Raw genomic sequence first — 24,528 nt, forward strand, 5'->3', positions numbered from 1 at the left:
ATTTTAAAAGCAATAAGCACATTGTGTTATTGAGATGGATTTGCAGGTATAACACATATGTTGAGTTCAAAGCTTCTGATCAGGGCTGTTGAGGAATCAACTCCCAAGTTACTGAATGGATGTGTCTTGGAATGGTTTCATTTTGTCCTACATGATATTCTTAGCCACAGTTAATGCTTTTAAAGTAACTATGTTATGAAGTGCCTGGGATAGTTAGCCCATGACCTCGGAGCAGAATGATTGAAGCAATGTACAGAGCCAGAAGGCATCCAAATAAACATCTGTTACATGTGGATCGTAGGGTCACGTGCTCTCCTATGTGAGTTTTTTTTATGAACTCTATGAAGGATTTCGTATTAATTAATTGGGTTTTAATTTTAATTTAAAGAGGCTATGTGTACTTTTTAAATGAAATGAATCACTTTTTTTTGCCTATCTATGAATCAGTTGTAAACTCACATAAAAATGAACTATTTCCTGGTTCTTTCTCTGTTGGCTGTAACAGCCTCTATGCTGCTTCCAGTGTGAACAAATCGGGTTGGATTTCCCCAAACTCTATTGGCTTACGTAGGCCATGACGTTCATGCATGCTCCCTCTTGCCTAATGATTCTGAACTGTACACACAGCAACAACACCAAAGCAAATGAAATGGAGTCTGGTAACATCAAAAAAATATAAATATATTTTGATATAGTGTTATTTGGCTCAAGTTAGATAACGTTAGCTTGCCAGCTAAAGCCGACCATTTGCCAACATCTATTGCAGAATACTTTAGCTGTAACTTTATGGCTTGCCACACTCTTGTTAACGCGATCCATATTACTATTCTGTATAAAGATAATATGTCAAAATATTGACTTTAGCCTGCAAGAAATTATGTAATGGTACAAAGCTAATGTGGAATGATTTATTTCTACTAGCCTACAGTGATGCAATGCAGGGTTAGCCAGCTAGATTAGTATGGATCTGCAATGTTTGTTTTGTAACGTTCAATTTAGATTTATTGTCGTTTAACCAGTACACAGGTACACAGCTTATTCACCTATCTCTGTCGCTGTAACTTACATGACCCTGATGCTGATTTATCATGTTGGCTAAATGCAGTCAATGTAAAGTTGTCATGGAACCCGCATGGATTAGTTCAACATAGAGTTTATAAAAAATATTACTATAACATTGCAATGGTTTCCCAGCATTTTGTGTGAAACTGTCTCTTGTTATAGCGGTCTTTGTTTTGGCCAATGCGGATCCTTTCCATAATGTTGTCAGACACTCTGAGCCTGTCAGTGGCAAAGACAAGCACTAGTGGATGTACTTTGATGAGGCACAATTGCCCACAAGGATTATATTGCAACCCTGTTTCACTGCTGCAGCACGCTTGCTCAATACTGGGTCACTTTCAAAAAATTATATGCCAATTAGTCACATAGACATGGAAAAATAGGGTCCAGGATGAAAAATAACAAAGTTTCCCTCTAAGATATAGAGTATTATCATGTTAATGTTAAGCTGGTCAAAGGTCAGGAACAGGCTGGCTAGTCCCCTAAACAGAAAAAAACTTATTTTGGACTCTTTAGAATAAAAGAACAGCTTTTCTGAACATTGACTGGGAAAGCCTAATCTTCATATCTCAACTTTGTAATTACATTTAACTTCACTTTTAGACTTGTTTAAAGTAAATTATGAACTGAGAATTGGTCCACAGAGTTTGCTTTTCTTTATTGAGGAAGTATTTAGCTAATGACGGGGGGCTGATTGGCCTGTTATGTTCTGCTATGAAATTCCAAGGCAGACAGTCGGGCAACCACAGGGTGTTAAAGGAAATCGGCATCAGCCAACTTAATGCTTGACTGAACTAACAGGCTCCCAAATGCTCTTCCAGATTTCAGAAACTTTGTCTCCTTGTCTCCAAACAAAAGCTGGAGCAAAAGGGGTGGTGTATGTGTGTGGAAGTTAGAAGTTCAAATTACTCATTCTTGGTATAGTACACGCTTCACTGGGTTCCATGTCAGCTTCATGGTTTGTTTCCCAGTTGAATATTTTTAGCAGCAGTTGGAATTGGTTTAGTTTGGTTGTTGGTCTGTGAATCAGTATCATGCTTATCATATGCTCAGCTATACAGTAGTTGTCATTCAAGTCACTGGAACAGGGGAAGCCTTGAATTAGAATAGACTTATTTTCATTCTCTGTGTGTGTGATGTATCTCTGTTATGCCAAACTGGTCTGATGACCTTGTTTCCCATTCTAGCCCCGAATTTTAGCGATTCTTTTCCACCCTTCTCCTCTGTCTATCACCCAGGCTGTTAAACCCTGTGAATTTGAATGCCATGGACCTCACTGATATTTTCATCCACAATAAAGCCGCCCCCCTCCTCCCTCCAATTGTGTAGCAGTGAAATATCTCCCAAAGTAAAAAAAATGGCAGGGTCACCTCTCCATGCAGGCACAGAACTAGCCAACATGCTTCTTAGATTTAGTACCTAGCTGTGCAGGACAGATAAAATAAGGATTAGGGGTCTCAACCCCTGTTCTGTCTTTGTAACCTGATTTGCTGGTGTGACAAATGGTTCAGTCTACTTCATCTATTTTTATACTAAACCTGATACACTTGATGCCATGACAGAGCAACAGCCAGCAATGATTTAATTATAAAGCAATTTATCAGCCATAGTTTTTGTCATTAAAAGCTACTTATTTAAAGTTATAAATTATATGTCTGCTTTTGTAAGACATGGAAGGACAATGAAGGCTCATTTTTAGACAAACAATATAATTACAAATGTAACTGGCAGGTGTAGATATTACATCAGTTTGTATACAAATTGGAAATACATTTTGTATACAAACAGCTGTATCACCAGCTGACAAAATCTCCACACATAGAGAAAAGATCATTTGTGTTATCAAAAACAGGCGGAAAAAAATGTCATTTGTGCTTAATTTTCTTTTCTAAAACCACTGATGTCTCAACATAACGTCAAGAACTGTCATCAAGTCGCCCATGTCGAGAGCAACACTATACTCCATGTTGATGCTTGGAGAGCCAGTTCATTGAAGTACATGTTAGTTTAATATTATGTGGTCTTCATTGTTAGTGCAACATGTACTTGGAGGTTAGAGGATTAATGTGAAAGCCAGATGCGATTACCTCCTGAGAGATCCCATCTCCACAGGCACTCTTTCCACTTCCAAGTTCTCTTTGAAAATTTTAAATGGCTGAGATTTTGTCCAGCAGGGGGCTTGATTCCTCGCTCCCTGTTGATATCTGTGCCATACTGTCAATCCAGAAACCACAGGCATCCATTAGGATGACATCTGTGACTGTGCTAAGACTGGATATAGCTGGCAGCAGTTGGAGCTTAACCCTTTTCATCTACTATGACACATGAAGAACAACAAATCATCACGGTGTAGTGTAATATATTCAGTTATTTTACAAAGTCTGCAGAAATGCAGCTTATCTGATAATAAGCAAACAAAACCCTTTCAACACGCTAGGAGGAGGGCCAAGCTCCTTGGCTAATATATGGTATTTTTTTCTCTCCCCATTAATCCCCCAAATGCAAACAAAGTTAAATGTCAAAAATATAAAGCAAATGCAACAGTAAGTAGCATGTTTTGATGTTCAACTACGGGTGTTGCAAGAAAAGAACGAGAAGCAAGAAAGTTTTGTTTCAGTTTAATTAGCTGACAAATAACCAACAAAAAGAAAGCGTGTATGATATTCAGGCAACCACATTGCTAAAATAAATTATTTCAAAGTGGTGAATTGGTACAGAAGAGAATTGCCCTCAGGTGTGACACAGTTTTTCAGTTCTGTGTTTCAACTCAGCATACTGTCCTTATATCCATTATTGGGTTTGAGGATTGCACACAATCCTCAAACCCTCTGTGGTCTGTTTCAGTTAAGGACTGTGAAATAATTACACATCAGAGTCACAAACAACCAAAATTGAGTTTTTTCATCATGAGAAATTAATCATTTTGATCCAATAAAAAGTATAGACAAGTCAGTTATTTAATTGAATTATTTTTAATTTAATTATGTATAATAAGTCGGCCAGAGGAAGTCTCTAACATGCATGCTTTCAATCTTTAGTGCTTTAGTGCACATGCTCTGTGGGCCCAGAAACATGGATGCCTGTGGAGGCCTGAAAAATTTTTTCCATACACACCCACTGAGCAACTTTCACATGAATGAATGGAGCTCCATCCAGTTCTTCTTACTACATCCCATGTAACCACCGTAAAGCTGGCAACAAAGTAGAATCATAAACAAAATAAAGTCATGTCAGAAAGATACCACCAGCCTCAACAGATTCAAATTGGTGAAAAATGTTAAAAATCATAAAAGAATAACAATATACCTCTATTTTGTCTCTGTTGTTAAGGATAAAAGAGCAAGAACGGTTTACTCAACTCATTAACTGAGTCACTATTTTGCACCATATAGTGACAAATCATGTCATGTTCATGCACACCAAACCAGTGACTTAAAATAGTACATTTTCACTAATCTACTTCAAATGCTGCAGAAACTGAACTTTTGGTAAATGAGGTTGTCGCACACCAGAAGCCTCTGTGTCATGGATTAACAATACACAAGAAAAAATACCACATGGTCGAGCAGCATGATGTTACAAGTCTTCATTCGAGACAGAAAAACAAAAGCTTCTGAGTAGGCACCCGTTGCCCTCATTTCTAAAGTTGTATAAGGAAAGAGTACATTACAGAATGTCTCAAATCATGCATCAAAGAAGGTTAATCATTTTAGAAACCACAATCAGTGCCTTATTGTTTTTGTTGATTACTGCAAGTACATTTGAACAAGTCAGTAAGTGTGTTTAAATGAAAAGTTAACTCAACAACAAGCTCTGATCAAACTGTCTTGTACTGTAGGCCTTCATAGATTAATCACGCCAAGGTTGATTCATTTCGTTCAGTCTTTCATCAGATAGATGTAATTAATTCAGCTTGTCAGCAAACACACCATAAAATTATAAATTCCGTTCTGTTACACATACTTGACACACATATTGGTTTGCATGCAGTTCAGAAATGAGATCCCACTGGTATAAGTCTGACGCTGGACTCTTTGTAACAAAGTTGGTTCAAGTCAACTAAGACCAAAGAAGGCCCAAACCAACAAACAGTCACAATAAGCAAAAATCAATATAGCCTCGTGTCCTCTGTGATAACAATCAATAGGGTTTAGTGGTTCAGGTTCTGTCCACACCATTAGCCCACAGGATGAGGTTATTTTTCTTAGAAGATATTTGAAGAGCCAGAAGTCTCCCTGAGGACTCACACTTACAGCTCCAGTGTGGCTGTCTCTGTGCAGCAAAAGGTCAGAGGTTGAACCAGCTAATGGAGGGGTGGTTGCTCCTTTAGAAGTAATTATTTCAGTGCCATCACTGGTGTGTGATTGATTAAGGGTTTAATGAGGAGAGTTTATCTGGTAATCCATCCAGGCCCCATACACACACACACCCACATGCTATTGACATTAAACATTCCCTGGCCCCTTACCCTAAGCGTAACCATGACACCTACATACCTAACCTGAACCTAATTGCATCTGAACCCTAAACCCAAAAGCCGTCTCCACCTGTGAGCATGTATATTTGTGTCTTCACAGTGACACGAATCCCCATTGCTTAGTGTACATTCATGTTAAACTCCCCATATAAAATATAAAACCATGAAATACACACACACACACACACACACACACACACACACACACACACACACACACACACACACACACACACACACACACACACAGTAGAATGTTTTTAAGGGTGAAGGTCAATGGAAGTAAAGAGTAGCCAATGCCAGAGAGACAGGATTCAGCCTGGACCGTCTATCATGGGATAACACACACAACACATGTAAGGCCAAGGAGAGTTACAGATTCACCAAACCTATATGATGGGTGAGGACACACAGCGTGGTAAGCAGAGTGAATTTCAATTCTTTATTATGGCAACATCAACTCAAAATCAGCTCAAGGCATCACAAACATGAGCAATCAAACAGGTTTTGAACCACTTTAATGCCATTATCTGTTATTATCTAAACTGTCCATTTGATTTGGAGTGCTACTGCCTGTTTGGATGGAATGATCACTATAATGGACACACTGGATGAATACACTTTCAGTTTCATGTCCAAATACTGTTGGTGCTTTATATAATTCAGATAAAGTGGATTTGTTTGAAACCTGATGCCTCCTGTTTGCAATGTGTTGTGGAATCAAACGGAAAGCCGCCCAGAAGAGGAGTCCTCATGTTGCCAGGGTAAAATAGTGAGTAAAATGGTATCATTTTCCAAAGTGGCCAAAGCAAAACAACAAAAACAGGAGCCAGGTTGTTGTTTAAAACAAAGTGAATTCAAGTAGAATATTGTTGTTTCATTAAGGATTAGATTGAGGATCTGTTGAGCGGAACCACTGCAATGCTTTCTGGGACATAAGTGGGTGGGTATAGTTGGTGGTAACAACTGACTGGTCCCTCAGCTGGTGTCTGCACGCATACATACAGTATGTTAGCTTGTGTGCAGGTTTTGTAGTGATTTCTCGAATTCTACTCTGTTTCCGTGAGAACTTTTTGACTTTCACTAGCACCAGTGCTCAAAACGGGTGGGGGGAAGTGGGTCACAATTCTTATAAAAGAACCAAAGTGGGCCAAGGCTTAAAAAATATAAACAGAGACGTACCAGTGTGATTTACTGTAAGGGAGTTATCAAAGAGATTAGCGCACCTTTTGGGTTTTTCTTCTCTTTTTTTCCCCACACACATTTCACAGCACTGAAAAATGCCTTTACATGAACATTTTATTGTACTTTATGCACTGTACATAATATGTACTAGTATAAAATGAAAAATCCAAGCCCGTTATGTCTGTACAAGTACAACTTGTCCTGTGACCACTTTTTTTCTATGGTGTATTTTGGTGTGCTTTTATTCCAATTAGCATAATTTGAGATGAGAGGATGCTACACTGAGACATGTCCATTGCTCCTATGTAGTAGTCATTTTCACCTGCCTAATACATCTCTGGTATGCATCAGGGTGTGGTGTGCATGCCGCAGAATCAAAAGACCAGGGTTTGTTTCTCAACTCACCATTTTGCACCAACTGTGAACATTGTACTCTGCTATGGCCATCGCAATTCAAGTTGTTATCTGTAGGCAAGGTCTGCAGTCCTTGAAGTTTACAGGAAAATATTTAAATGTGAATTATTTTCTGTAAGGTAAATGTCATTAATGGCAGAGGTTTCTGCATTAAGGCATTAAGACATTAAAGTACCCTCACATCATATCTGATTACTATTATTGTAGTGGAATAACAGTAAAACAGAAGTACCAATGTGCCTGTCTGTAACTTGAATGCTACATGTAGCCTCATTTGCAGGAGACTTGGTGATCTTTACATAGCACAACACTTACATAACTTACTTATACATAACCTTTTTCGAAAGATAGGTATTGTTACTTCTACATGGGCTTTAGGGTGCGTTGTCCACTCATATTCCCTTGTACCACAAAACAAACCACATGTTGTTGCAGGAAAAGATTATTTAGTCACGCTTTAGATCACGGTCCATAGCATAAGAGTAATTCATCCCAGTGTCCTTTTTTTGGTGTACCAGTTTGGTGTAATTGTAGGTACAATGAAGCATAATGTGAAGTTAGGGAATAAGGAGGTAACAATGTGGGAAGAAAGTGGAGAAAATTCTTAATCTACTGGGAAACTATTCTGTTAATATGGGATGCAGTATGAACTACTGAGCAACAAAGCTGGGGTTTGGGAAGTATTTAAAGAGAACTTACACTGTAAGTATTTAATTACCGGGTATCCATCTTAACATGAGCATTGAGAACCGCACACAGGTCACAAGCGTGTGGCAGCTGAAACTGTCTTCCATTGACCTGTTGTTCAGGGACTCTATCGATGCAAGTTGAAATAGTTTGAAATTAGTTTACTTTGTTTCGTTAAGTTACAAAATTACTCATAGTTCGTCATATCATATTTAGTCATATAGTTTAGTTTTTCAATGACTATAGTCTTTGTATGTTTTGCTCTTCGTGACAGTTACACTGTGAGGACATGAAACGATCATCTTCTACAGCTGCCTCATAAAAAAGCTTAACAACTTCCTGAACTCCAAAACAACAGTGAACAGCACTGTGTATAACAACAGTGTCAGTCCACATAAACCTGTACCACCTCAGTCCCCTGTAAGTACAATGTTGTATTCTATACTGAAAATAGGCCAAATATAAACAGTAACATATAGGATATAGGCCGACAGCATGTTGGTAATACTTCCTCTCTCTCCCTCTGTTTGTTGCAAAGTAAAAACACAAATGTAGTTGGTAGGAATTATGTACTTTTCCTATCCTCATTTTGTTATCATCTGTAGCCCTTCAGTTTAGGGAAGTAGTATATAGTAATTCTGAAATAAATCTCAGCAGATTTATAAAAGGCTACATAGAACTCAGTTGCCCCTCTTCCCCTAAACTTCTAACTTAGTTGCAAAATACCAATACAGTATAAATTATCTTTAAGTTCCCACATTATTACCCGCTTATTCCATAACTTCACATATTGTACACTTGTACCTACACGTATTTATTGGTACTTATTATCCTGGTTCACAAAGAATTACACTGTATGTTGCAGGCTATGCGTTTCTATGCAGAAGGACAGTAGTCAGTTACTGATTTCACCTTTTAAAACTCCTTTTTACCATGATTTTACCATGACACTGTAGCGACATGACACGCTGAGCATCTCAGTAAAGAAGCCGTTATAATCAATTTAAACTTTACCTGGTTTATTAGACATAGTGTTAAGTGGGTATCCTGACAGGAATTACTAAAAGCAGTATTGTTCCATCCGAGAAACTCTACTGTTTGTCAGCTGGAACCCCGCTGCTGCTCTATATAAACACATCCACCTTCTCCTTATAAATAGTTTACAGAGCCAAATCCATATTGAGGCGGTCTTGTAAGAAGACAGAGAGTGAAAACATTGCCACTGTAGATGGATGGAAACAAGGGGGAAAACTATTCTCACAAGGCCGAAATGTCCATTTTGAAAATTCACGTGTATATATGGATGAGAGAATGTGTTTATATGAGTCACGCTGCACATCTCTGTCTATCTATCTGGCACTGTAATCGGATAAGCAGACAGTCTGACAACTTGACTCACCAGTCACATTTATAGCTCATTTATAGCATCCAACACCCCCCCCCCCCCCCCCTCCCAGAAAATCACTTACCAACACATGCAGTAGCCCCCACGCCCATTGCCCACCATGGCAGACAGTTGGTTTGGTCATCAACTTTCCTGATCTACCTCAACAGCTGTAAGTCTAAACTTGCAGCCCCTCAGTTGTACAGCAACTCATAGTGAGTAGGGAAAAGGGGGACTTGAAACGGGGACAGAACAGTCTGGCCCCTTTCCCTTCGAACCAGAGGCACAGATTTGCGACAGGGGAGAGAAGACACTAGTCTTAGGCGGAGAGGTGGGAAGCTTGCTGCAGTCACTGAGGAAAGAAGCTTCTAGGACACAGACGTATAGAAGAACATCCAATTTTGTAGATTTTTTTTTCATACCAGGCAAAGAATATTCATTTAACAGAAATCTCACTACCTGGAAACATGCACAAACGCACAAAGATTAAGATTGCTGTCTTCGTGCTGCTGGTGGGAATGGCCTGCATGTTCACGGCAGTAGTAACGGACCACTGGGCAGTGCTCAGCCCGCTGGTGGATAAAGTCAATGAGACCTGCGAGGCGGCCCACTTCGGCCTGTGGAGATTGTGCAAGAAGCACATCTACATGAGCTCGGAAAACTACGTGGAGGGGCATGGCTGCGGACCCATCAGCCTGCCTGGAGGTAAGAGAAGCTTCTTTAACTGGCACAATTGGCTTTTTTCTCTATTGCTGTACCATTTAGACTAAGGGCATTGTTCTAAACTGTATGAATATTGTTTGTTTGTGACTGTGAGGCGCCCATATGCAAACCAGCCCAGAGTCCTGAGGTTTGAAGATTCTAAGAATAGAGGTCCTAATGCAGGGTCACTAGACATGTCAGTTGACATTATAAACTCCCTTGTGAAACTGAAGAAAGATCTTATTCTGAGTGACACGAGCCTTCCATTAATTAATAAAATAAATTGACTGTGAGAACATAGTTGATTTTTCATCTGAAACATACTTGAAGAAGCTAATAAGATTTTTTCCATTGTTAGTGGTGAAAATGCAGTCTAACACATCTATTAGTCTCTGAGCTTAGGCCATGTTTAGGCCGTCTTGTGGTGGTTTTCAAGTGTGCTAATTGAGCCTCAGTCACCTGGGTGATGATGATCCGTCCGTGCCCCTCCTTTGAATAAAACTATCAGTTATATTTGACGTTGACCAGAGATGGCCGAGCGAGAGTCATGACGTCCCAACAGTCAGCAGGCTTTCACTAAGCAGACACCAAACACCAGCTTATTTCACTGTTTGATGCCTCCTTTCTATTTAAAGAGGTGTTTACTAGTAAAACCAGCTAACGTAGAGTGTGCAGACAATTGATGCTCCATTTAACATGGTGCCTGTAACTGACATATAGACATGCATCATCGTCAGTGAAATCACTTTAACATGATGGAAAGTAACTGTAGTTAAAGCAATTTTGAGGAACTTGTATTTTACTTTAGTATTCCCATTAGTAACACATTATTTTATAGTTCCCATAGTTTCCTGAAATCTAAGTATAGTTTAAATACAGGCAGTCATTTAAATACAGGGAGAGAATGTTCAATTGGTTCACTTTCAATTAATTCCAATTAGTTATTGGCGTAACCCTCTACTAAAGTAACCATCGTTTAGTCAGTGCACTTATTAGTCAGTACATTTATTCTTTCTGTCTAGCTTTAAATTACAGGCAGCATACAATTCAACAAATATGACAAAAACAATTTCCAACACATACATTAATATTTACTTTGGTGTAAATTAACCACTGTCAGTTTCTTTAGTCATTAAGTCTTAATTCCTCTTAGAATCAACAACAGTTTCTAAACTCTCTTAAGCTTCTACTTCTGAAACTCAAATTAAGTCCCAGAGCACTTCCAAGGAGATGGGTCCCAGGACCCATCTCAATTCAATTATATCTTACTTTATGCATTTACTCTCATACACTTCAGATGGAACTATTGTGGAGTGACTCCACTAGACATTTAAAATACTTGATAGCAATGTTTACTAGTTACTCTGCAGATTATTATATGCGACACATGGTTGTCGATTAAACTACCCAGCAGTACATAAAATGGTTAAATTAACGTGCTAAAACATTAAAATACTTCTCCAATAATTTAAAGTAACAAATTGTATAATACACTATGAAAGGGGCCATTTTGCTGCTCATAATAGTACTTTGGAATACAAAAACTTTACTTAAAAAGGAGTATGTTTATACTGTGGTATTAATGCTTGTACTTAACTAGAGGCTCTAAACATCTCTTCAACCACCGCCCTTCATGACGCTGAGTTAATGTGGTCAGCTAATTGTTTATGTGTATAAAGATGTCCTCAGAAGAACTCACCTTGCTATGAATGTCTCAAAAAATAAACTTTCTGTGATAACAGATGCTCTTAAAGCTGCTTGAATAAAATAGCAGTCTCTAATTTAATGAAAATGGATGTAAACAGTGTTGAACGATTGCAGTTTCAATGACTTGTGGTGAGAGGCACTCCTCTGTAGAATGGTGACGACCCTGCTGGTACGTTGACCGTTATCAGAGAAACCATTATGGGACTGTTGAGTGATATCTGACCCTGCATGTCCCTTTATGTAAATTGGCCTGGAACTTCCCACCAAATTTGTCCAACTCGCAAAGCTTGAAAGAAACTCCCAAAATATGTCCTAACTGATGTTGGCTGTTAGTCTTTGGGGAATCCCAGACACTGTCTGCTGCAGGGCCATTCCAGGAGCAGATGAAATGCCTGAGGGTGGTTCACTTGTGCATGCATGGCAGGCATGTGCTGATTATATTAAATCAGCTCTTCCCACTCAGACATGCAGGGAATCCATCAGATTGTGGCAAATGCTTCTGGAGCATCTATCTGCAATTTTTGACAGCACATAGTGTACATTCTCACAGTGGGGATCTATAAATATTTGGACAATGACTTTTATTATATTATAATATATGCATTATAAAGAGCCTTATACACAGCCTTTCATGTCTACAACAATACATGTGATTTGTGATGGCCACCTTGGCAGCCTTTATTTAAGTAGTAAGTAAATCTGGGAGATGTTCCATTAGTCTCCAGGAGTGTTTCCCAGCCCAATAGCTGTATTTGGACAGGAACATTATTGTTTATCACAGTCACACATCTTCAGAGAGGTGTAACCCTCTGATCCAAAGCCATACTGAAACAGTGTGAGGAGGTCCTGTTCACTGCGACTCACTCATCTGGAAAATATGGGCTGAGTTGTTGTCCAGGGCACTGCTGACAAAGCGCAGATGGCGAGATGATCTCAGAAAAACAGACTTACATTAAATGTCGCTTCAGTTCAAACAAAGAAAAGTTCCATTTGAGCCAAAATTTACTTGAGGGCTATTTTAATTTTAGGTGCTATACTGTAGTCTGAGTTTTCATATTGGGATCTCTTTTTATACTGGGTTTCCGAGCTGCTGTGAGCTCTGAATAAGCAACATCTGATACAAAGCTCCTCCTTGTTGCTCATCCTGTTTAATTTTCAAAAGAAAAATGAATTTTGTGCTTTTGTTTGTGCATTTTGGCAGTTTCAATTGCCACAGCATATAAAGATGGGCAGTTATTAAAACACATTTATCATGGTTCCAGATAGAGAAAAGGTGGGATTTTTAAAATAATATTGTGTAAACTGCTCAGCAAGCAGTCGTTGTGGTTATAAATATAGGCCACGTAAATACTCAGCTGTCTTGGGTGGAAGCTGTGAGGGTCAAGTGTTCACGCCAACTCCAGCGTTCCTCTGAGTGACGGGGCCGCCTGGAAGAGTCAGGCATAGTTCTAAGGCCTGCTGTCCCACTAAACTGTTCCCACAAGACCTTCCTGCAGCTTCACGTCTCTGTGCAGCCCACACAGTCACTCAAATTACTTTACACTCCCCTATGGGATGCATAGTCCAAAAAGAAAGTGGAACCACTGGTATTTTGCCTTTATAGGCACTCAAATGACATACCAACCCAGGGATAGGCATCATATATGTGGGGGTGGGAATACCCAGTGATATCTGTAACATTTATGTAGACATGTGTCCATATGCTTCTGTGGATTTACAGCTGATTCAAAGCTCCACTTTCTTTATGTGGAGTGTGAGTACTTTAATTTACAGAGAGATATGTATTGGAGGCAAAATGTAGAGTAAATGTAAATGTGATTCCCTTAAATGAATACATTTTGCGCATGATTTGTTTGAAGTTTAGCATTAAAAACTGACGGGCTCTGTAGTAAAAGACACTAATGTACCTACATTGGATGTAATGGTGGTGGCATGTGCGCTTGTTTTGACCCTGCAACAACATAATTGAAGTTGTCTTCACTTAGCATGTAAGTTGAATGAGGAAGGTTACAAGGGTCAGATAGAGCAGACAAAACTAAAACACAGGCTCAGAGGTCTGGGCCAATCTTAGGTCCTGCTGCAGAAAATCATTCAATTTTAAGGTGAAGACTTGGTTTAAGGTAAAGAATGAATGTAAGTCAATGTAAGTCTGTGAAAGTGATGGAAACACTACAGTGTGGCAACAGTCATTCAGTCAGGCTGTGTGTGTGTGTGTGTGTGTGTGTGTGTGTGTGTGTGTGTGTGTGTGTGTGTGTGTGTTTGCTAGTGGCAGCATGCTTCCACTGATGAATACAGATTAATTTATGACCACCAGCTCATCCTCATATTTTTGCTGAAGCTTGCACTCTAAAGATGGTAGAAAAAAGGTGTAATTAAGTGATGCACACCCACATGTGGGAATAAAGCTGCTTTATTCAGATAATCAGCTCAAAGCATTCAAGGCCTAATAAATGCAGAGTGGCTCCACTTAAACACACATAACAAACCAGATAAATGTATTTAGTGGATGAAGAGCCACTCGAACTGTTGGTAGGTCTTACACTTTTCAACCCAGGACTTAAAAGAATTCTTCTCTCATCCAGAGTCGAGACCACATTTCCTGCTATTGAAAGAGTTGTCTGGTGTTAAAGGGATGGATGAAGTAGACTGAGGGGTGGATTTGCATTTCCTTAAAAACATGAATATTCACAGTCTTGGGTACGTGAAAGAATATTTTTTCCTTATGAATGCAAGGTTTGGCTCAGAAGTACAAATAGTTGACGAGCCTCTATCACACCCTCATTATGTGCCTTCTACAATAAAAACAGTTGAGCTAGTTGCTTAGTAACAACCTCTGCTCTGTTGGTTTTTTTTGATGGCCAGTCTCTGTCCTCATTCATAAAAACATCTTTTTAGTATGGCCAACACAATATGACACAGCATTAAAGCTTTGTTAATTAACATTGGAGAGCTGGCAAGAGACAGCTAGATTTTGAAAGCATCCAAATGAAAAAATCCCCACCCACCTCCCTTCAGGTCTTCCTCCAAAGCCACTTCCCCGAAACACATTTTCCTGTGCAGTCAGTGTGCAGGCAGAGTGCGTAAAGATAGGTAGGCAGTTAGCCAGTCCCGCAACAGCCACAGTAAGTGGATTGTTTTCATTCAATTTCAACAAATATAACAAAAGTTGCCTCTGATACCATAGATTTAAAAGCTTGTAATTTCAAAATGAGGTTTCAATATGTTGACTTGTTTTGGGCAGAAAATGAGATATTGTTTATGCTCTATGCCAAATATCATATCACATATATTTCCTGGTAGGGCCACCTGACAGCTTATTTCCATGGTTTCCAAGGTACATAGGAAAATGATCCACCATCCCAGCATGGGACATAGAGCTCTTACCATGATACAATGTCATGCAGTACAACATATTTTTACATGAAAGCATTTCACTGATATGATGTCTCTTGGTGAGTCTGTATGGAAAAGGGGATTAGGAACATGTGAGTGGAAACCTCACTGTATAACCAAGATAATTGATGTGCACTTGACTTTGCAAGAGATTAAGTAACATCCAGAAGATGTCTGGTGTTAAATACTGTACATAAAGGTTAGCACTCTCTAGGCAAATATGATCATCTAAACATATGTTATTTCTATTTATGGTCAAGACAATTTTCTGCTTTTGTAAAAAGGTTACATGAAGTGAAGTATCAGATGTTAAGTGTGAGCCGCCCGGTCTGTACTTGACCAACTACTTTTAACCAAATTTACATTTTTAAACCTCAAGCAAGTATGTGGTATGAGATAAGTCAAATGTTACCAATATTTAACAGGAAACATAGCCTGTTTCATATGTTTTTTTGTTTTATTTTACACTTGCATGGCATCAAAGAATATGTACTTTACCAAACCATCCTGTGAACACATAAAACGGCCTGGCTTTACTTGTGCAAATCCACAAAGGTTTAACGCCTTGCCCAGTCAAGAAAAATTGAACGTGACGTCTGCTGTAACCATTTGTACTTTGACAGTCAAACCACATAAAGCAGCCTGGGGTCTGTACAGCAACCATTTTAGAGGTAATATTATCCCAGTGGTGTCAATTTGTGAGAAGCTTTTGGAAAAACAATGTGAGATAGATCTAAGACAGTGTTAAGTGTTCAATAGAAGGATCATATTCACACAGTACTTCACAGCAGGTTGAGTACAGCCAATGGTGCAAAAGTATGTGGAGCAAGCTTGAACAGAAGTGTTAACAAGTTTACTTGTTGAGAAAGACAGAAGATTAGATTAGATTACTTTAGATTATTTCGTGAAATAAAAATTTATTTGAAAAAACAGATTAGGTGTGAAGTTTACAACAAAACAGAAGAGAAAGCTATACGTTACACAAGGTGAAAAAACCTTGATAAAAATTTGGTTTGTTTGCCAGCAACAAACATTAGCTTGAACGTTACCTAGGCAACATTTAAATTAAAAAAGATTTTGGCTAACAAAAGCAAGAGAATCAAAGAATGAACACAACACCGGAAAGTAGTTAAAGGCTTCCACCATGGTGCCATTTTACTTAATTAACTAGAATAAACATGTCTCTACTACATGACTCTCTCTTGATGGTACCCTCGCTTTTTATGCACAATGCATGTATTTGCATTTGAAGACATTTAAATTAAATGTCATGAAATTTCACAAGACCCAAAAAACAACACTTGACTTAAATCAAATCCAGTGGGGTGTTTTTCTTTATTAAATCATTATTGTGTGGCTGGTTTCAGCTCATTTCTTTGGTTTAATACCCTGCAACATTACTATTTTGAGTATACTACACAGCAGCACGTAAAAACCCATATCCACCTGCCCCAGACGAAACTGCAGATAGACATAGATAGCGGCTGGCTAGTCAATGTAGGGGAGCATTTAGCAGCTGAAGAGCCAGATATTTCTCTCAAATGTTGGTAGAGACCAAAACAAAGCTAAAATAGAGTGAATATTTGACTCACATTTGTTGTGACTCCAAGTAAATGATAATGTTGACCCATGCTGGGTTTGTAAATGGGCAGATGTTAACCGTAGCATGTTAGGTCTTTGTGCTGCCCCCAGGCGGCCAAAAAAAACAAACAATTAATGCAGTTTTAACATTGAACTAAATCCTACTTTCTTTCTTTTCACAGAGGAAAACTGTACTTACTTCAGACACTTCACTCCAGGGCAGGATGCTGAGATATTTGAATATAAAACACAAAAAGGTAGGTTTCTGTTATTGTTTCCACTATGGCAGTTACTTTCATTCCATCCTGTCGAAAAAAGAGAAGAAGGAGAGATTTAATTTTGAATATAACTTTGTTAAAATGTTCCTTGGATGTCCCAGTCGGTGGTGTGTGTATGTGAACATCAAACTGGCTGCATCACAGTTTCCCAGCTGACCTCACCTGCTGCTGCTCTGCTCTCTGTGGATTCAGATTTTCATTCATGTTTCACTTCTGACCACAACACAGTCATCGATGCCACAGCAGGTGTATTTGACTGGCTGTCATTGACTAAACCCCTCACAGGACAGGAAGAAGTCCTGGGTAAAAGACAATTGGATTTGTTCAAATCTTTCCCCAAACCTTTGTCAAACTGGCTAACATTCAGTGTGCCTACACAGGTCATAATTGGCAACACTGTATGTCCCACACCATCTCTTTGCAAAAACAGAGCCCATACATTGTACGTGATACATCTTTATTTCTATAGTGTGTAGTGTACATTTTTGTCACAAAATATATTGAAAGATTTTGATGCATATCCTATGGCTTTTTGAAAACGTAACTGTTTTTTAGAGTTTGTTTCCAATATGATGAGTGAAGGTTGTGGTAAACAGAGCAATTTGAAGATAAGTTGAACATTTTGCTGTGGATTTCCACTCTGTCAGTTGGTCCTCCCACTCTAGCTTCGAATATTCTGTCCCATACACCTACATTATAAAGTCAGATGACATGAAACTTGACTTGTGATTGTATAAAAAGTATGAATGATATGAAAAGGTTGAATCAACACGAGAAAGTCTAAAGGATTGGGAACGTTTTAAAGTCTGAATGGTGTTTCTAGGTGAATGTATGAATTAGTAGGAAGATGCTGAAGAGTAGTGAGTTTGGTTTATACAGGTTTGACTTTCATTATAACAAAGTTATGAAAAGTTTGAATAGGATCTGAGAGTTAAATGACACCAAAAAAGTAGGAAAGATGTGGGACAATTTAATATTTGAATGGAATTTCTAGCTTAAAAATATGAATAACTAGATAACAGTTGAAAAAAATTCTGAACATTCCATCCATTCACTTGCATGCAAAAAATGCCTGGAAAACCTTGAATAGCTTGAAAAGTCTGTAAGTTATCGAACTGTTTATCACCGGAGGGTCATACTCTCACAAAGTCACAGAATTCACAGCGTGTGCTGACACAAAGCTGACAGCGTTTCACATATGGTGCCTTTAATGCAAGACATCAACATTTCATAGCTGTGTGTGTTTGTTCCAGCCCCCATTCCCTCCATCTTCCATCCTCCCTCCAGTGACCCTTTTACAGTTGCGACCATACTGAGCCCAGCCACTGCATGTACTGGTTTTACTAGATCTTAGTGCTGCATTTGATACCATTGACCATCAGATCCTATTGCAGAGACTGGAACATTTCATTGGCATTAAAGGAACTGCTCTAAGCTGGTTTAAGTCCTATTTATCAGATCGATTTCAATTTGTACATGTTAACGATGAGTCCTCCATGCATGCCAAAGTTAGTCTTGGAGTTCCTCAAGGATCTGTCCTCGGACCAATCCTCTTCACTTTATATATGCTTCCCTTAGGCAATATTATCAGGAAACATTCCATAAGCTTTTTCCACCTACGTAATATTGCGAAAATCAGGAACATCCTGTCTAAAAATGATGCAGAAAAACTAGTCCATGCATTTGTTACTTCTAGGCTGGATTACTGCAATTCCTTATTATCAGGCTGCTCGAAAAAGTCCGTTAAGACTCTTCAGCTGATCCAGAATGCTGCAGCACGTGTTCTCACAGGAACCAGGAAAAGAGATCACATTTCTCCTGTTTTAGCTTCTTTGCATTGGCTTCCAGTAAAATCCAGAATAGAATTTAAAATCATTCTTCTTACCTACAAAGCTCTTAATGGTCAGGCACCATCTTATCTTAAAGAGCTCTTAGTACCTTACTACCCCACCAGAGCACTGCGCTCCCAGAATGCAGGGTTACTTGTGGTTCCTAGAGTTTCCAAAAGTAGACTAGGAGCCAGAGCGTTCAGCTATCAAGCTCCTCTCCTGTGGAACCAGGTTCCAGTTTGGGTTCAGGAGGCAGACACCATCTCCACATTTAAGAGTTGGCTTAAGACTTTCCTCTTTGCTTATAGTTAGGGCTGGCTCAGGTGAGTCCTGAACCATCCCTTAGTTATGCTGCTATAGGCCTAGACTGCCGGGGGACTTCCCATGATGCACTGAGGTCCTCTCTCCTCTACTTTCTCTCCCTCTGTATGCAACCTCATCCCATTATTGCATGTTACTAACGCGACTTCTCCCCTTTCCAGTAGTCTTGTGCTTTCTCGTCCCTCTCCTCTCTCCTCCTATCACTTCCTGCAGGTGTTTCTGGCTCTGGAGCTGTGGAGTCTGGATCTGTGGCTGCGGGTCACCTGCTGCCCCCGTGTTCCTGCTCGACACCCTCTGCTACAACTATTGTTACTAGTCCTATTGTTATTATTGTTATTATAATCATTAACATTACGACTGTTACCATTAACACTACTATAAATATCTGTACCATTTTTCATTTAGTCTATAGCAACATTACCTTTACTGTCTGTACCTCTGTGTGTGTATATTGTGTAGGCTGCCTCCCTCCCCTCTCTCTCCTTCCATCCCTCTCTCTTTCTCTCTGTTCCTCTCTCTCTTTCACCCCCAACCGGTCGAGGCAGATGGCCGCCCACCCTGAGCCATGGTTCTGCTCGAGGTTTCTGCCTCTTAAAAGGAAGTTTTTCCTTGCCTCTGTCGCCTAGTACTTGCTCTTGGTGGGAACTGTTGGGCTTCTGCCACTCCCCCATCCTCTAACACACACACACACACACACACACACACACACACACACACACACACACAAACAGTGCTCCCAGTGCTGATGGCAAGCCCATGAGAGACACAGTTCTAGTTTGCTGGAATAATCACAGTATTGACCTTAGACCCCTGTAGTGTTATTCATGCTTGACTGAGACATTTGGCTATACCATAATGGGGCATAAGGTTGAATGAACATAGTAGATGCATGTCACCAAAGGCACATCCATCCATTCAGTAATACCCTTATGTGCTATAGGAAGTGTGAGTAAAAAATAAATGTAATACAAAATCTTGCAAATCAAGAATAGTTGAGGAATAGGCTATATGAATGGATCAGGGCTTTTGCAGATTCTTTGTATCTTTTAGAAACATAAGTAAACTGCAAAATGTCTACATAACTTTTATTGTTCCATCTTATTTTGGAGGACTGTCTTCTTCCTCAGGGCACAGAAAAACATGACAAAATCTCACAGCCCATATGTATAACATGGCCAAACATACAGTTTCACCTGTGTGTGTGTGTGTGTGTGTGTGTGTGCATGTGTGTGTGTGTGTAAATCAGCCTTTCACTCGTCAAACACTTGGTTCGAACAAGGGTATTCTGCAACTCCAAACACCTTTTGGCCTGTATGAAGCCTTTTTATTTCCCTTAACGCCAGTACAGAGTTGGCTTTTTTTACATGTCAATCTCATGTTCCTGAGGACTGAGAAAACCTTCTGCGGTTCGATGGAGTAATCCCTGCATGACTGAAACGCTGGTATCTTTTAATGTCTACCTTGCTCTTGGTGTTAAGAAGCTTTGGTCTTTCAGACTGAGTTTTAGCAAACCAGCTCCACAGACGTCTCAGAGACCACAGAGTGTTCAGGGTGCGGCCCATCCTCCCCTGCTACTAGGAGATGAAGGCTCACCCCCCCCCAGAGGAGTGCTTCCCCTTTGGGCATGGTTCACAGGCAAACAGACTGCAGATCAAAGGCCTCGCATCCTATCCACCTCTCTGCTCAGAAAACAAGCCAGCTGCTGTTCCTATTACACAGACACACTGGATGTGTAAACACAAGGAACAAATTACACTACTATAGTATATTTGTATGTTGAATGTAAAGATGTATAGCACAAAGCATGTAAGGAAAGGTCTGGTAATATACCTTATTAACCTGTGTCACAGAGCTATGTTGTTCAAAAACTATTTAAAACACATCAGTGAGACACCATGAAATGCCATGAAGACGAGCACTGTAGTTTACTTTGAGTTGATCCCACAGCACACATGCTGTTAAAACTCACCAAAGCACCAAATGTGCACTCCTGTTTGTGTAATGTTTTCTAAAAAACTACAGTCCACCCAGTCACTTTAGGAAATAACTGAGCATTAAATCTATATATATATATATATCCATCCATCCATCCATCGTCGCAGGGAGCTGTGCATATATATATATATATATATATATATATGTATATTTTCAGCAAGAACTAAACTGCTTAGGGTGCAACAGACAAGGTCTAATGCATTCCTAGAATTGTTGTTTCATGGGTTTGTTTGCTTTCAATAAGAAAAAAATAGAATAAAGCAAGCTGTATTTTTTAAGCATAACCTGACAATGCCAGGTTAAGAACATTTACAAAAACTTACATTAATGGAAATTATTCCATGTGCAAAAGCAGCTAATTTCTAATGGATAAGGATAACAAACATACTTCCTGTCTTGTGTGCTGCCCTAACCACTAGGTGAGTTTATTTGTATTTATGAATCAGAGGAAAAGATTAAATTGTGGATTCAGACTTTATGTTTGTTTTTTGCCCAACTAGTAAGTATTTCTAAAGGGGAGGTTTGTGCGTTTACTGAAATAATCACACACCCATTAAAAGTTCATTTCAGTCCAAACTGTATGTAAAGTGAACAATGTGAAATTACATAATATGATGTCAATTTCGTACCCAACATACAATGTAAGGTAATGGAGCTTCAAATATTTGATGACATTGGATTGTAAAGGACATCATGAACGCTCTTGGTCTTTTCCTTCCCAGAGTACAACATCTCCGCTGCAGCCATCTCCATCTTCAGTCTTGCCTTCATAATCCTGGGGTCTCTGTGTTTGATGGGATCATGTACCGGAAAAGGCAAAGGAAGAGACTACCTCCTCAAACCTGCTGGAATGTTTTTCGCATTCGCAGGTGGGTTCAGTTCCCCCGAAAAAAAGTTACAGCAAGTTGTGTTACTACAAGCTGTCCTACCCAACTCACAAATGTCTCCCCTTTCCCCAGGTCTCTGTTCCTTCATCTCACTGGAGGTAATGCGTCAGTCAGTCAAACGCATGATCGAGAGCGAGGACACAATCTGGATCGAATACTACTACGCCTGGTCCTTTGCTTGCGCCTGCACTGGCTTTGTCCTCCTCTTTCTCACTGGCATCGCCCTCCTGATCCTCTCCATGCCCCAGATGCCCAGAAATCCATGGGAGACTTGCATGGATGCTGAGCCGGAGCAAGTAGAGTGATAGCTAAGCAGACCGATGAATACGGGATGAGAGTGACAGGGTCTTTCGTTTTAAGAACATATGTTAGATTCATTTCATGAACAAGAGCTGGTCATAAAAGGGTAAGGCATTCATGATGCCAGAAACTGGTTTGGGCGTGGATGGACCATAGCGATGATGGAGAATTTACCTCTCTACAATTATACATCAACTCGAATATGGGCCATTTTGAGTTTCAAATGTTTACCTTATCCTGTACACCCACCCAGAATGTTAAAAAAAGCAGTCTTCTCCAACATTTCCCTAGATATGTTCATGAGCTCGAATCTGACATGAGGCCTAAAAACCACTATACTTCTCAGTAAGAGCCAGCCTGGGCCAACTATCATCTTCAATTATTTTATAAGGCGTTTAGTATGCTTCAGTTTTTCTCTACAACTCTAACCTTTTACTGCTGGCACATATAAAAAAGAAATGTTAAAAAGGATTTATCACACGTCACTGTTATGTGACCATGGTCTGGTTTGGTCTCCCAAATGTCATCATTATGCGCATTTGAGAATACAGGTCATATAGTTATGTACATCTACAACAAGTGACTTTATGTGATTTTATGTACTGCATTATGTATGATATCTTGTACATATCTAATGTTTGTTGATTTTTGTATGGGATCGCTCAAGGAATGAAACAAGAAATATCGATTAAGTAAGAGATGTATATGTATTCAAATGTTAAGTTGTACATTACATTAAGATTTATAAAGACCCTTTACATAATGTCCCATTAAAATAAGAACTTGCAAATAAATGACTGATTTCAAGCAAAGCACAGAACAGGTTTGTGTGTGTGTGTGGCAGGCTGAATGCTAAACACCCACAGAGTCTGCAGCACTGATCATGCTGGAAAAGGTTCAGTTCTAGCAGGTGCACATACAAGGCCTTTTACTTTTTGTTGACAGCTTACAAACCAAACCGATACAAAACAATTCTCTGTTCATTTCCATGCGTCATCATGCGGCGAACTGTTTTTTTTTGCATCAGAGATCATGAAAACCCCACACTTTACCCCAGTGTGCAGACAGCTGCAGACTCAGTGTCAGCTCAGCTGTCATTTTCTTTAAAAAAAATAAATAACATGCTGTTTTGTTTAAGAATGAACTGTCAATAGCCAGCCGAATCATGCAAACATAATGCAAAGAGAAAAGAGGACACTGTTGAGAACGCATTTCACCAGTTAATGTCTACAGTATAGGACTGACGATGCTGGTCAGTCACTTCCAGCCTTGAGAACTCTACATCTTAAAAAACAAAATGTTTTCATATTAAAAAACAATGAGCGAAGAAGATAAAATGTGGACTGGTATTGCAAACAAACCTCCATCATTATTAAACAAGTTATTCAGGTATGGTAGACAGAGGCGAATGTGCATATATACTTTCATCAAAATTGCAATAAAACCTTTGCAAAAAGCTGTTACCTATGTATGATCTTGAAGTTGTACAGTAGCTGTGGGTATTCTGAGACACAGTGAAAGTCTCTGAACTAGACATGTTTTTACTTTGCTTGGCATGACGTCTGTATGAAATAGCTGCTATCACGTGCATTTAGCGGTTTAGCATTTAATATAGTCGAACTTTTTGTGCAAGACCTGCAGCTGTTAGTGAGAGCAACAACCATCCATGTTAATGAGCTTTTTCTGGGCAAAACTGCATTTATTTTCATTTGTATTGACTGTTACTGTTCTGATACTGTGTATTTAACTAACAAGTGATATAAAAAAACAAGCAGTAGATTTTGAGTGTTTCTTATGTGCTACAACTTTGTAACAAAAATTAAATCTTGATAAGCTTTGGAAACCTTTTGTCTGAAATCACTGTTTTTTCCTTTGTTTTCATGTACCAAAGAAGTGTCTCTCTTCAGATTCTGGTAGGCAGAGACTGTATTAGTCCAACTATGCACCTGACCTGTCCATCGACAACGCATTTAGGATCAGCAGCACCCAAACCTTTTCTCCCTCTGTAACTCCATGGCTGACTCTCCCCGCAGTACCACATTTTCTTCTGCTGGTTTTCTGCTTTTATCTTTATTTATAACTAATACAACACTACACATTCACACTCACTAACACTACTGACCTACCATGTCATACATTTAGTTTTCTTCCTAGTAGAAGCCACTACTGACACAGACCATTTTCTAGGTAGATGGTGGGAAGCTTTTGGGTTTGAATCAAGCCTGGCCATCCATGAAAGAACCCTTTAACAGGCTCTACACTGCATTTTTCATTGTCCCAGTGTTAATTTGTGGTGTAACTAAGGTAGTCATTCTGATTATAAGAG

General features: G+C 39.3%; 1 protein-coding gene across 1 annotated transcript; it reads left to right on the forward strand.

Annotated features, from left to right (window-relative positions):
• The first annotated feature begins 9,340 nt into the window (after positions 1-9,340).
• On the forward strand, positions 9,341-24,045 carry cacng1a (calcium channel, voltage-dependent, gamma subunit 1a). The gene is made up of 4 exons (XM_038713880.1): positions 9,341-9,914; positions 16,775-16,849; positions 21,738-21,884; positions 21,975-24,045. The coding sequence occupies exons 1-4, from the start codon at positions 9,677-9,679 to the stop codon at positions 22,205-22,207; spliced, it is 693 nt and encodes a 230-aa protein (XP_038569808.1). The 5' UTR covers positions 9,341-9,676; the 3' UTR covers positions 22,208-24,045.
• Positions 24,046-24,528: the final 483 nt, after the last annotated feature.

The sequence above is a fragment of the Micropterus salmoides genome, unplaced genomic scaffold (assembly GCF_014851395.1).
Source record: "Micropterus salmoides isolate LMB-PRFRI ecotype aquatic unplaced genomic scaffold, ASM1485139v1 Ms_hic_scaffold_12, whole genome shotgun sequence".
NCBI classification, from domain to species: Eukaryota; Metazoa; Chordata; class Actinopteri; order Centrarchiformes; family Centrarchidae; genus Micropterus; species Micropterus salmoides.

Excerpts from the sequence above, each read along its gene's own strand:
- cacng1a (XM_038713880.1), top strand. The coding sequence starts at position 9,677 with ATGCACAAACGCACAAAGATTAAGATTGCTGTCTTCGTGCTGCTGGTG. Across the intron at positions 9,915-16,774 it reads ACCCATCAGCCTGCCTGGAG|AGGAAAACTGTACTTACTTC; the intron begins GTAAGAGAAGCT and ends TTCTTTTCACAG. Across the intron at positions 16,850-21,737 it reads TGAATATAAAACACAAAAAG|AGTACAACATCTCCGCTGCA; the intron begins GTAGGTTTCTGT and ends TTTCCTTCCCAG.